General features: G+C 40.2%; 1 protein-coding gene across 1 annotated transcript in view; it reads left to right on the plus strand.

The window, feature by feature from the left end:
- Positions 1-15073, plus strand: part of LOC101527195 (cytochrome P450 2C2) — a 113252-nt gene that overhangs the window by 5225 nt on the left and 92954 nt on the right. The window contains exons 5-9 of the mRNA XM_004580037.3: positions 1248-1424; positions 5984-6125; positions 8897-9084; positions 10924-11065; positions 13259-13744. Of these exons, the coding sequence (XP_004580094.2) occupies positions 1248-1424; positions 5984-6125; positions 8897-9084; positions 10924-11065; positions 13259-13440 (831 nt within the window). The 3' untranslated portion in view covers positions 13441-13744. Of the gene's footprint in view, positions 1-1247; positions 1425-5983; positions 6126-8896; positions 9085-10923; positions 11066-13258 lie in introns of the transcript that reaches the window.

Raw genomic sequence — 15073 nt, forward strand, 5'->3', positions numbered from 1 at the left:
GGTTTTGCCATTGAATCCAAAAACTTCGTTTCTATGAAATCATTAGATATTTGGCTGATGAATACCCCTGACCCTCACTTAGAAATCCAAGCCACTTCTTGGAGAATATTCTGCTATTCACCATCTTGTCTGCCAATCAACACCGAGAAAACCTTTCATTACAATCTTTGGCTGAAATAATGTAAATGATGTGGCAAGGAGAGAGAATATTTGAGACCACAGATTTTGTCTGGAATTTCTGAAAAGCATGCAAGTACATGATTGGTTCCTTGAGGTTGGTAACCAGACAAGGCTGACAGAATGCTTGGCTTAGCATAACAACTCCGAAACACACAACACAATTTCACCCTGTGCTGACCCGTGCTGAACTGGAGCAATATATGAAATTATAAGTATTTTAGGCAGTAAATTATGCACTTTGGTGCACAGTTCATTCTTCATCATTTATTTTTATTTGAAAGGCAAATTGCACAGAAGAGAGAGAGAGAGAGAGAGAGAGAGAGAGAGAGAGAGAGAGAAAGAGAGAGACTCTTCCATTTGCTGGTTCACTCTGTAAATTGTTGTGATGGCTGGAGCTGAGCCGATCTGAAGCTAATAGCCAGGAACTTCATCTGGATTTCTCATGTGCATATGGGGTCCAAGGACTTGAGCCATCCTCCTTGGTTTTTCCATGCCATAAGCAGGGATCTAGATCATCAGTGGAGTAGATGGGATATGAACTAACACCCATTTGTGATGCTGGCACTGCAGGCAAAAGCTTACCCTACTATGCCACAGCACAGGTCCCTGGTGCAGAAGTGTTTATCCATAAAATATTAATCTGGATTCCATGATGTCTTTGTGACTGTCCCAATCACATAATCGTCGTCCTGCAGCTGCTTGCTCACACAGAAGTAGCAGGGAGTGGTTGTGTGCTGGATTTTGGTTGCTACACTTTGTTTCTGTTTGGAATGTCACAGAATGTGAATGATAGCAACTTGCCAGTCTTCACTATTTCAGTATTGCAAATGGGGAGAACCAATCATAAAATGATGGGATTAACATAAAGATTCAATAAAGTAATGTGAGAATGCAGTGAGCTATTTTCACCTTTGACCATGGGCTCAGCTTTGGCTTTCTTACATTGCACAAGGGATTACTTTTTTTAAACAATGAAATGTTTAAAAGTACAATGTGGTGGCATGTAGTGTATTTGTTTTCTATATGTGTTTTTAATTTAATTTAATATCTGTTTTTAAATTTTAAAGGCCTGCAATATTTTTCCTGTTTTGTATGATTATTTTCCTGGGAGTCATAGAAAAGCAGTCAAAAATATTTTTTATGTGAAAAATTATATTGTGGAGAAAATAAAAGAGCACCAAAAAACCTTGGACATTAATAATCCTCGGGATTTCATTGATTGTTTCCTGATCAAAATGGAACAGGTAAAATGTTATTAACTTGCCTGTATTTTATAGTTTGTTAATGATATCTAAAATGGAAATGTTTAAATGGTCATGTAAGCAGTTTAAGTATATATTGAGAGCATAGATCTTGACTAAACTTCGTGGAAGCATTAAAAATAGGATATTACTTGGAATACATGGGGTTTGTGTTAGGCACTAATTACAAGAAGTAAGACAGAATACAAACCTCAGTGGGTATGGAAAATAAAAAGTTAAAAATTCAGTGTGTCAAGCCAGCACATTGTATGGGAGAATGTGAAACAGTTTCTTTTTTTTTTCCTTCAAATTTCATGAAATTACATTTATTTAGTTTTAAATTTTTATTTTACATTTTGTATTTGTTTTTTTAAATTATGATAGGTTTCTTACACGTCCTAATGCTGGACATTGATCTACAAATATTTGCAGTTAAATATGCGAGAGAATTTCAGGTGCCAAGACAGGAGGTGAACTAAGAAAGGGAAAGAATGGTGAATTAGTGTAAGCAAAAGTGAACTTGAACAGATGACACTGGAAGTGTCTGCCTAGAACTTACAAGGCTGAGAGTTGGCAGTGGGGGATTGTATTTGATCAAGTGTAGATATGAGCCAAAGCAGGAGTGGAATGCAGGTAAAACATAACAGAAAATGTTCACTGGCATTCCGTGGAATGATCTGTAAATGACGTTGTGTCTCAAGGCCTACTTCCAGACTACCCACCTTTAGTTCGTGAGTGTCCTTTAAGGTGAAATGAACGTCTTTTAGGCATTATTTGTTGGGTCACATCTAGTTATTATTTTTTCCATTCATCCATAAATGCTTTTTGATCAGGAAATAAATCTTTTAGTATTCACAGTAATTGTTGACTTACTGGTAAGTTAAAAAATTGTTCCTTTATTTTGCAGAGCCTTTTGTCATTACTCTCCGTGGCTGTCTTGTGTTGTAGATGAATGGTTTTCTGTAGTTTATGCTCTGAAATAACTTCATTTTTTAATGTCTACTATAGACATTTACTTTTGGGCTGAGTCTTAGAGTGTATTAAGACTTAAATCCTGCAGAACCATAGAGATTGGTTTGGGGAATTCCTTCTGTATTGCAAGGCATAGTAGGCCTGGTAGGGCCCATACTCGAGTTTCCCACAGATTTTCCTTACAAACTGATATGGATATTTTCCTAGTAAGCAAATATGTAGGAGTCTTGTGACTTATTCAGCTTTCTATGACTAGGAAATGGTTAATTGATTCATGTTTATTTGGAGCATCCATGGGTAGAAGATGGATAGCCTCATCCCTGTTGTTGAAGTCACACTCAGAATTGCAGTCATTGAATTCTGAGTTATTTTGGTTTTCCCAAGCTATGACCATATTAGCTCCGATATGAGTTTTGTCTTTATACAAAGAGATGAAAGATCAATTAACAACATACCCATGAGTGGTGTGTTTCTCTCACATTCAGGGAGTCTTTCGTTGACTAGTTCAGGATTAGTGGTATAGAACTAAAGCCTCATGGACTTAGGTGCTTACCATTTTCTATTATCACAGTCAACGCATGCGTTTTCTCATTGATATTGAGTCATGTTCCAAAGCGAAGTCTTAGCCACTTCACTTCATATACTTACATGTGTTTTAAGTAAGAAAAGGGAAATAAGAAGTGACATCAGCAGGCCATCCATGTTATTGATGAAAAATAATTGGAATGGGCAATACAGTTGCAACAGAAGCTAGGGAAAGAAAGTTTGAGGCGTGAAAGGTGTATAGGCATAATGAAATGAAGATTCACTACTGTGGGTTCAGGAGGGAGCCTCCCAGGCAACAGGTCAATGAACCAAAAATCAAAAACTCTCTGGCCGAGCGGCCAGCAGGCAGAGCCTGGCGCCAAATGGCGCACTGGCCGCCCTGGAGCAGCTCCCCACGTGTACGTGGTAGCTACTGTGTGTTCCCAGGCTTGAGGCGTGGCCATCCCAAGGCCCCCCGGCAGGCAGTGGGGTAGCTGCCTGCCGGAGGTTCAAGTCCTTGGGCCCCAGTCCCACCCTTCCTGGCTCCTCCCCCCAGCTCAAGCCACATGGCGAGCAGTAGGGGAGGCCCAGACTCGCTACACAGACCCCCGGGACTCACCCAGAAAAGGGGTAGCCATCGAGGTTCCGGCAAATCTGGGAGCAGCTCCCCACGTGTACGTGGTAGCTACTGTGTGTTCCCAGGCTTGAGGCGTGGCCATCCCAAGGCCCCCCGGCAGGCAGTGGGGTAGCTGCCTGCCGGAGGTTCAAGTGCTGCGGGCGTGAAGCACTGTGCTTGCTAGTAACCTGATCTCTGAACACCTCAAAGTCTCTATGGGGATCCCTTCAATCAAAATGGAGGAAACAGAATGCTGGCAATGAGGGAATCCCTAATGAACTTGAGGCTTGCACCTAATGGTCCTCAGAGCAACCACGGGCAGGTGCGTGATTTACGGCTAGGAACAGGCCCCAACTGGGAGGTAAGGGGACACCACAACTGGGATGAGGCTCCCACCAAGGAGTGTATGTGCTGGAATGGGGGCTGCGTTCTATCTAGGAAACAGTTGCAGTCACCCGAGGCACTAGTGTGGGCTGGGATTGGATGCACCAGGCCGGTTCAGATCCCAATACCATCTGGTGTTATGGAGAACCAGGGTAGATGTGGGACTGACTAGGCTGGGTCTCACTCCTCTTCTGAGCCATGTGTGAGCTGTATGTGGGTATGGACGAGCCATGGCCGGGCTGAAACATACAACAACAAGAACCAGAATGGGGTGAAAGCCAGCCAGGACAAACCACTGTTCCCGCTAGGACAGGAGGTGAACTGAGTAGGGCTGGCTCAAGAACCCCCTGGCAAGCGCAAAATCTGGCATTGGGAGGGGTTCTGATGGAGGAGCCTGGGCAACTCCTCTGGCAGGACACAGTCCCTGCAGGTAAGCGCAAGAAGCATGATAGGAAACAGCCCAGAATAGGCCATGGAAAGTTTCCCACTGGCATACCTTCAGCATGGGTCAGGAGCAGATCAGGCTGAATCAGTTCATGTCAACCACTGGCAAATCCGATCGCCAGACCAGAGTGTGGGATGGGCCGGGTTTGGTTGCGACAAAACCAGTACACATTATGGAATGCCAGGGCATGGTTGCCTGTACTGGATATGAATGCAGCACCCATCCAGCACACGTGAGATCCAGGAAGGAAGGGGCAGAGCTGGTGGGGGGCTTAAGGGGCTGGTCCCCTCGCCGGTCAGCTACTCCCACTGGAGAGTGTTGGCTGGGATAGAGACAGACCCGACTAAGCAAGGCTATAACACCTGTGCGCTGCATGTGGACTAGATCAGGGCCGCAGCATCAGCTGGCAGAAGCTGGCACTGGGGACTAATTCTGTCAAGTCAAATCACAGGACCACCTAAAGAGTGCATAAACCGGGACAGAGAGACCTGGGAGGGAAAAGTGGGTTCCCCCTTCCTGGATCATATTCCCGTGGGAGGGCATGAAAAATAGGACGGGGGCTGGGATGGCTAGATAGAGAGGCACTCAACAACATCCGTAAGAGCTGGATGGTTGAGTTGATTAGATAGAACTAAGCTTTAATACCCATTGACAAGTAGCAGAGCCAAATGGGATGGGGGACAGACTGGTCTTCTGCTACACATACTGGCAAACCAGGGTAGGGGGCGGGCTTGGTGGGGGTTATTGTGGGTCGCCCCGGCTAGGCTGTAGCTCCCACTGGTTGATGTAAGGGCCAAACCAGACTGGACTGCAACACCCATTGGTTCCAGTGCAACTTGGGACTGAAAACAGAACCAACCCAGCAGTTGCAACCACCAGCTGATCGGGTGATGGACTGTGCCGGGCCCTGTGCTTGCTAGAACATGTAAGAATCTAGTCTGGGAATACCTCAAAGTATCTTTGGAGATCTCCCCAATCGAATTGCTGGACTCAGAACTCTAACCAAGAAAAGACAGAAGACAGAACGGGACAGTCATTCATCTCAGCTATATGTTGGCAGCAAATTATGGGGCAAACGGAGACTTTATGATGGACCATGTCAATCAGTGGACGACCTCATCGAGCGAAACTGGCAGCGATTCATAACTGGAGAACTATTAGCACCACTTGGGCACATATCTCGGAGCATGCCCCACATCCGGGACTTGGGGTGGGCGGGAAACCGGGTGGGGCTTCTCCCTCAATGTCCCCCTTTACCTCAGTTGCATGATGGAAACAATATGGACATAATGGCATTGCCCACTTTCCTATCCCCCTGAACCTTTTTTTTTCTTTTTTTTTTTTCTTTTTTTTTCTTTTTTTTTTTCTTCTTTTTCCTTTAATTGTAATTAACTATGTAAAGATTGTCAACAACAATACAATAAAAAGAAAAAAATTATAAAAAAAAAAGATTCACTACTGTACATTCTCTATGATACATATCATGCAGTTGTTGTAGTTTCAATAATACTTTCTCCACTTTATCAGTTTGCTTACCTTTAGAAAAACTTGAGGTTTTCTGGACTGATTATGATTAAGTATATTAGCAATCTATCAAATTATTTCTATCATAATTCCTAGGAAAAGAACAATGAAAATTCTGAATTTACTATTGAAAACTTACTGAGCACGGTGAGTGATGTGTTCATGGCTGGGACAGAGACCACCAGCACCACCTTGAGATATGGACTGCTGCTCTTGATGAAGCACCCTGAGGTTACAGGTATGTTCATTGCTAATGACCAAGGCAAATATCCACACGATGCTGGAAAGCCACTGCCAGTGTCCTCCATCTTGACTCTCTCTGATAAGTTTCACTATTGAAATTTCTGTTCCCTCAGCTTTAATCTGTACAAATGTGCTGACGGAATAAAAATAATTCACATGTACACAATAGGGGAGAGTGACTGAGAATAGTAAAGACAATGTGAGTTGTAGCAAAAGTCGTCAAGCTTTGGATTGGTGACAATATTCTCTCAATAAACTGTTAGGTTTCGGGGGAGGGAGTGTGCAGTAGGCACAGGCATGGTGAACAGGCCTGGGATTGTTTCATCTTGTCTTCTGAAGAGCAGAGCTCTCTGAATGGTACGTATATTCTCAACAATCTCATGCTATTTTCTGAAGCTATGGAAAAGAAGATCAAAATTCTCTTTATTGATGTGTATTGAATGTGTTAGAAATTTCACGAGATGGCCTGAGAAAATTTCCTGTGGGGGGAGTTTTTAAAAAGTAAAGTTTGCAAGAAAATCACTTAGGCAGAAAATATGGCTAAAGAATATATTCATCTAGGAATCTAAATTTACCAAGATAATATTTTTTTTCACGGGACCAATAGTGTTATTTTTTAGAAGCACTGTTTTAAACAAGTTAAAATGTTTGACTTCTAAGCAAGTTCTGTATCTATATATCATATTAGGTATTCAGATTATTTTGTTTCATAATTGCATTGAAATAATGATAAATTGATCACAGATGAGAATTATCCTTGTTAAAGTATTTAATACTCTTCTGAAGGACACAGACTAGATAACGAAAATATTCATCTCTATAGAGAAATTGAAATTCTTAAGTGTCAGAAGAGAATGTTTTATACTAAAATGAGCAGGACAATTTGTGTCCCGATGCTTCTAGTAAGCTCTCAGTTTGGGGATGAACTGTGTCAGAGCAGAAAGAGGAAGAAGGAAGCAGAAAACAAGAGTATCTCCATACCTTCCCCAGAAACGATTTTCTCCCACAAAATAAGTGTAGGTTTCTTTCTAGAGATCCTGCCCTTAAGAGATCCAGCAAAGGCACATCTGAGCCAGGGAAAGAGTAATGAGTGGGCTTAAAACTGCACTTGAATGTGATTGCCCTTTGCCATTTTCTCCACCTGTTCCTGTAAGCCAGGCACTGTATCCCAGCAGTCCAGGAGTAGACCAAGTTAAAAGGGCTCTACTTAGTGCAATCAAGATGGAAAACTCTCACCAAAAGCACATTAAGTGAATTCAATAAAGATATCCACCCAAACAAAGGGTTGTAGAACATCAGAGCACTAGGACTAAAAGATAAACAGAATATTGAAAAGGCAAACTGTGTTACAAAGATTGAGTATTCCAGCGGCACAGTAAACCTTGATCGCTTGCCATCCTCTGTGTTCTTTTATTATGAGACCTAACAATGACCTAACAATGAATTCATCCTCCACGTTTGCTTGTTCAGAAGGACACTAGAAAATGTGTTCTGTCCAAATGTCTGACACTAAATGAGAGGAGCTCATGGGCCTCAGGAATCAGCAGAGGGCATGACAGGCCAGTGTGTGCTGCACAACAGGCTCAGGAAATATCACTTTAGAATGGACCAAATAGTTCCTGAGAGGTGAGAGGACACACCACTAACCATCTAATTGATGTTGTCAGTAAGATAGGATATTTGAAACTAGGAATTTGAAAAATCATCTGAGCATCTGTAAGCTTCTAAGTTGGCACGTGAAATTGGGAGTTGAAATAGATATGCATATATAAAAGATCATTATTAGTCAGTGATATGTGATATGTTAAGTCATTGTGATTGAATGATGATACCTCACACTGATATGGTCAAGTTCGTGATGTGAAAGTGTTAGGAAAGTACAGTGATGGAAAGGGCACGTCTATCTGTGTCTGTAGCTGACTGGATAAGATGGATATTGTTGATGGAGATGTTATGTTCTTACTTCTCCTATAGGCAGGCTTCATAAATTATGAACGGAACTGGAGGTCATGATGTTGAATGAAATAAAAGAGGCAGAGAAATTCACATTTTGCACATTCTTCCTCCTTTTCCGGAAGCTATCAAAAAGTAGAAATTAATGTGGATTAGTGATTAGTAGAGGCTTGAAAGCATGGGGATAAAGCAAGGTTGAATAACAGCAATGCACAGCGGAATGAGGTCTAGCATTCTGCATTTCAGTGGAGTTCACTTTATATAATACATACAGTGGTATACATACATATAATACTATATACAATATAGTATAATATATAATTACTATATATAACATAGTATATAAATATATATTATATGATACTATAAATACCATATATACTATATATTTCAATTTGAAAAATAGTAATTTATCAATTAACACATGGCAAATATTTATATTTTGAAGCATCTTTTCCTATTATATTTCTTTCTTACACTTTTTGCTAGTAAATAGCTATGTACAAGGTTTTTTTATATATAGCTTATAAGAGAGCTATATCAGGTAATTCAGAATACTCATAAAAATGGAATTAAAATGCTCATTTTGTATAAAAACTGACATTCAACATTGTTTCCATATAGTAAGAATTTTCCATGAGCAATTTGAAGTTTCTCATCTGTGTTTCTAATAGATGGTCTTTCTGTCGGTCTCTATATACTATGACCGAGGGGCTGATTGGATAACTCATTCTGTCTCAGTTAGCCCTCACCTGCTACAAGGAAAGTGTTAAATGTCCGTTATTCCAAGGTTCCTCACCTGTGTTTTCTCAGCTAAAGCGCAGGAGGAGATTGAGCGTGTGATCGGCAGACATCGAATCCCCAGCATGCAGGACAGGAGCCACATGCCCTACATGGACGCTGTGGTGCACGAGATCCAGAGATACATTAACCTCATCCCCAACAACGTGCCACGTACAGCAACCTGTAACATTAAATTCAGAAACTACCTCATCCCCAAGGTAAGCTTCTTTTGGCCAGTACTGCAGGTCTCTGATCATGAAGTTCTCAGATTCAATATAATTTCAATCGTCCACTAGCCAATGTGAGAGAAGTAAGTCATTTTAAAAACTAGAAAGAAAAGAAAAGAAATGAAAGGAAAGAAAAGGAAGGAAGGAAGGAAGGAAGGAAGGAAGGAAGGAAGGAAGGAAGGAAGGAAGGAAGGAAGAAGGAAAGAAAGAGGAGGATGGGCTGGAAGGAGTCCAGGATGGGTAGTGTCGTTGTGGTTTTAGATCTGTGTTGTGAAATACATGACATTTGTTCACTTAGTTTAAATTTATAATGAAAGTGCAAAACTTACATAAAGCTTGATGAAGTCTGCTATTTCAGTGTAAAGCTATAAAAACATATTTTAAAAACTTTGTTTACATAAATTCTATGTGTTTTGTGTATACAGTTTTAGCAGTATAATGAATATTTCCTAGCCTATTGACCCTCACTCACTTTCTTTTATTTTTGTCTAGTTGAAAGTAAAAAAGGGAGACCCCCATACAGACATGGACGCATACACATGACATTCTATCCACTGGTTCACTCTCTAAATACTTGCAGAAAATCAGGCTAGGTTTTGCTAAGGCCAAGAGCCCAGGCCTCTGTGGGCATGTCCATGTGCGTGGCAAGGCCCAAGCACTGGAGTCACGATTTCATACATCCCAGCATGCATCAGCAGGAAGCTGATCAGAAGTGAAGTAGTGGAAACTCAAGCCGGCATGCCAGTGTGGAATGCAGACTAACCCTCAGCAGCAAAATGCTTTGTTTCATTTCTCAAAGCAACATTTTGAGAAATTATTTGCATTGAAATATACTAGGTAATAAATTAAAATTGATATATATGTAAAAAATTTTTAAAAGGAAAAAAATTTGATAAAAATATGATAAACTTAGTGGGATTGTATTTTCCTTAAAATGTGAATCGAAAACTTGAACATTTTAATGAAATTTAGCATGATACATAGCCTACATATGAGAGCTCTACATGACTGCATTTAGCCCATCCATTAATCATTAATATGTGTTCACTTGATCACACTTAACACTTAAATACTTCATATGTGTCTCCCAAGAACAAGAAATTTCTACTACTTGGCAATGACAGCATTCACACTGAAGAGTGCACGTTAGTAGGTAGAATCAGAAGCAGGGCAGTCTTTCAAACTAGACAGCTGGAAATGCTAGTGGATAGCATACGAGAGTTGTTAACTGTTGTGTCAAACACCTGCCCTGGCCTCTGTGCTTTTGAAAAGCAGGATTGATCTGCAATGAAATGTTACCCTACATTGTTTATATCAAAATAAAAATATTGCATCTAAACAATGAGGACTAAGTAGATTCCATTATACTTTTACTAGTGTTTCTCCAAAGGCCTACTTAAATAAGACCACCAATGAAAATGCCCTATGAATAGTTTCCAAGTAATTCTGACTTTTCTAGAGTCAGCACATTTAGCTGGCATCAACATTCATTTAAACAAAAGTCCACCTACAATACTACAGGTGAAAACTAAGGCAGTGAATCAGAGCAACACATGGGACAAGCATGGTAAAACAGCAGGGAACTGCAGAGGATTTGCTACTTAAGTTCCCAAATCTTTAGCACTTGAGTGCTGTTGGAAGGCTTTTAGGAAAATCAGGGCTTTCTTGGCTTTAATTCATCTCTATTTATTCCTTTGGCTGGAAATGTCATTGCCCTTTTTTTTGCACACAGTTTGTTTTAGATGAGATTGGCCAAAGAGATTGATTTTACAATTCCCACTCTTTCTTCCTGTTCCTTGACTTTAGAATTCAGTTTCCTCTGTTTTCCAGGGCACCGAAGTATTAACATCACTGGCTTCTGTGCTGCATGATGAAAAAGAATTCCCGAACCCAGAGGTGTTCGATCCTGGCCACTTCCTGGATAAGAGTGGCAATTTTAGGAAAAGTGACTACTTCATGCCTTTCTCAATAGGTAATAGAAATTCCTTGCCATTTGTACTTTTCAGACAGTTTTAGCTTTGGGATCAGTTTAAACTTAGGTTGTGTGTCCTGTGGAGCTGATAGATTTGCTATTTGTGCAAATCAGGAGATTCGTTCTCAGTACCTGTTGACAATCCTTGCTCGTGATGCATCCTAATTATGGAAGGAGGCTAATGAAGTTTGTGGTGTTAAATCTGTCAGTTCAAATTGAGAAAGCTGTAGCAAAACTTAATGGAATTATACTTGGAAGTATATCTTGCTACACATGTGCCCCTCTTAGAAGGTGCCATTCATTCACCTGCTGAGGCAGTATATCTAACTCTATAATTTTAGAAGCTTCTCTGTAGTGGCCCTTACTCTGAATGACTTATAGGAATATAATATGTACCCTAGAGCAATAAATACTGTTAGGGGGCCCGTTTCAAATTAGAGAAGCAGGTGAATAGTCAGAACATTGCTTGCAACCCAGTAGATGAGAAGTCTGAACAAGAGATGAAGAGATTGCTAAGGAGGCTGATTGAGAAAGCTGTCAACTTTCTGCCCATGAACACAATAGCTTTGTAACAGGAGAAAGGACATTTGAGCTTTCTCACAGGAGAAAGATAGCAGGGAAAGGAAAGAAGCAGGACACTCCAGGGAGGCATGAACCTCAGCAGCAGGACATCCCTTGTACATCCTGGACCAAGGGAAACGCTGAGAATGTGTAGGATGCTCTTAAGTGACTTCAGAGCACCTGATCTTCTTGTCCTCAGAATTATACACCTTGCACATTTACTGTCTTCAGCTAAATTGCATATATTTTGCCTCTAGACATGGAAACCATCCATTTCCCCTTTGCCTTCTTTCCATGCAAACTGTGGATCTGACATTGTTCATATGAACTTTTTAAAAAGATTTATCTATTTTTATTTGAAAGGCAGAGCTACAGAGAGGAGACAGAGTTTTTCCATCCATTGGTTTGCTCTCAAAATGACTGCAACAAATGGAGCTGAACCAGTCTGAAGCCAGGAGCGCTTTTTCTGTGTTGCCAAGCAGGCACAGGGTCCAAAGGCTTCTGCCTACTCTGCAGTTTTTCCAGGCCTTAAGGAGGGAGCTGGATTAGAACTGGAGTATCTGGAATGTGAATTGTCCACCCGTAGGTGATGCTGGCACCATTGGCAGAGGCTTAGTTTACTATGACACCGAGTCAGTCCCTCTTACCAAGATGTTAAGGAATGAACTCTTCTTTTAATGAACTCACATCTTATCTGCATTTTAAAAATGCATCAGTGGGTTATGGATATGCTGAAGAAAGCTAGAAAGGGAGAGATTATACTGCCTGAAGGTGTCACTAACATTGTAAATGGGAAGTGATATGGGACAAGGGTCCAAAAGGAAACAGAAGAGCTTCTTAGACAAATGGGATAGCATGAGATGCAGCTTGAAACATCGGATACTGACTTTGAGACAGAGGGGTTATGACCTAAGTTGAGCAGAGGGTATGAAGCAGGGAAGAAGTGATATTGAACATCAGATCAGGAACAGAATATGAAGGGCCTGATCAAGACATGTTTGTCTTAGCCTAAGGTATAATCATAGGAGCCATCTAAAGTTCTAAATCAAAAGTGACATATTGTCCTGGGGAAAGAAAGTCGTTGGCTAACTATTCCACCACAGAATTGAAAGGATGTAAAATAAAAGGGCACTTTAGTTAATGGAGAATAACATTAAAATACATATATTTTGATGATAAAAGTTTTTGTGTTGCTTTAAGAGAGCACTTCAGAAATTCATGGAAAGTGTATAGTACAAAAATGTATGATATTTTAAAATTATTTTTTCACCAAAGTAAACATATCTTCATTCTATCTTATGCACTTTTTTAAAGCATACTGTAGATGAACCACCTCTACTCACACTTTCTCTATTCAATGTCTTGTACTCAAAATGTCAAAAGAACACTTCTAATGTGGTGACAGTAGATTGTGTGGCACAGAAGTACTGTTCCTAAGTATTTGCTGGGGGAGGTGACTTATACAATAAGATGTTGGGTGTCCACAAGTGCTCATATATACTGTCCTGCAGCCATGATGTCTTGGATTATTCTTCCTGATCAGTTATTGACCAAGTAGCTAGTACATACTTCTTGTGATAGCGGCACAATTTCACATTTAGGTAACGAGTCATCTGTGTTTGCTGTTTTCAGGAAAGCGAGTGTGTGTGGGAGAGGCACTGGCCCGCATGGAGCTATTTTTATTCCTGACCGCCATTTTACAGAATTTTACTCCCAAACCTCTGGTTAGCACGGAAGATGTAAATGCGGATCATTTCTCCAGTGGCTTTGTCCGTGTGCCACCCTTGTACAAGGTCAGCTTCATTCCTGTCTGAAGGAGAACAGATCACCCACAATTCCTCTTCCTCCAGGACAGCATGCTATTCCTTTCCCCTACCATGGGTGGATCCTCTGTCTTGTCCTCTGACATTTCTGTTCTCCTTTAGGAGATAGCTTCCAGGAGCTCTTTACAAATTCACATTTGCTATGACCTGTATTCCATAATCTTAGATTGGTTAATACATGGTCTAGTCATATTATATTGAATTATGTATTATCACTGTAAAGTTGCTCAAGATGATTGACACTTGGCAATTCAAAGCCATTTATCCTCTTCATGCACTAAATAAAGGCATTATTAATTGCTGCATCAACTCTCAAATTTTCATGTTTCTTACATAATGGGAATAACATATGAAAGAAAATAGATTCACAAGGATCTATGGTGGTTCACAAAATGATAGACCTAGATGTGGAAAAAAAAGAAAGAGGGTAGAAACTTTCTAGACTGCCACCCAGAGATACTGGAAGCTTGGATGTGAAAGATAAATCAAATGTGTAGTAGTGGTCCAAATTTTAGGGAAACAGTGAGATCAGCCATATGGAAATATTTGTTAGAATTCCATTTACCTGCTTTGGTATTACTGCGGGCATTAGATAAATATCAATATCTGTTTTTCCAACTCAGATTCCAGTATAGATGCCTGCTCTCAAATTGCTAATAACCTGTCTTAATCATTCTCTCCTTACACACAAACAAGAAAGATGGTTCTTAGAAAGCTTCACTATGACCTATTTTATTTTGTTCCTTACTGCCATATTCTTTAACAAATAGCATAAATGTGTTGCTAAATTTACACCACAGTCTTATACTTATTAGTTATTTCATCTTCAAGACTTGCACATATGAAGTCTACAACATCAAATTTCCATCCAACATTTTGTTTTCCTTGTATTTTAAAATGCAAGAAATGGAGAGTAGAATGACCAATCAGCAATCCTTAGTTCATCTCCTAGTGCAAGCCCTTGTATTTGCAAGTTAACATATGTGTACAGGTGAACATAGATCTTTACACATGGTTATATATATATGTGTGTGCACAGTTTTATATTTACATTTAGCATTTTATACACACAAACACACCTGCATACCCCAACACAAAGTGAAACCGGTTCTTGAAAGAATGGATTTATACTACACTGATTAAAATCACAATGTGATTTGCCGAAATAAACAGTGAGCCAGTGAAGCTTGGCAACAGAAACTTCAGCCCATGATGAAACAAATTATAACAGAAAAGGTGGAAATTATTAGTAAGTGTTTGAGTTTAGAAACAAAAAAGTACAGAAAAAAACATCATCTTTAAACCTTCTTTGTCATTAAATGAAAATTTTTAATATGTTAGAGTTATCTTGTACATTTTTATGTCCTGCTTTCTACATTAATTTTTCAAATTAAAGCATTTCAAGATTCATTGTTTTACTTGAAAGTGGAGTCACAGAGAGAGAAAGAGGGAGAGATAGTGAGAGGTGTCTTCCATCTGCTGGTCCACTGTCCAAATGATTGCAACAATCAAAGTTGGCTGATCTGAGCCAAGAGCCAGGGTCTGAGACGGTCTGAAGCTGAGAGCCAGAAGTTTCTTCTGGTCTTCTCCCATGGGTGCAGGTGCCCAAAGATTGGCCATCTTC

This window comes from Ochotona princeps, chromosome 13 (genome assembly GCF_030435755.1).
Source record: "Ochotona princeps isolate mOchPri1 chromosome 13, mOchPri1.hap1, whole genome shotgun sequence".
Lineage (NCBI taxonomy): Eukaryota > Metazoa > Chordata > Mammalia > Lagomorpha > Ochotonidae > Ochotona > Ochotona princeps.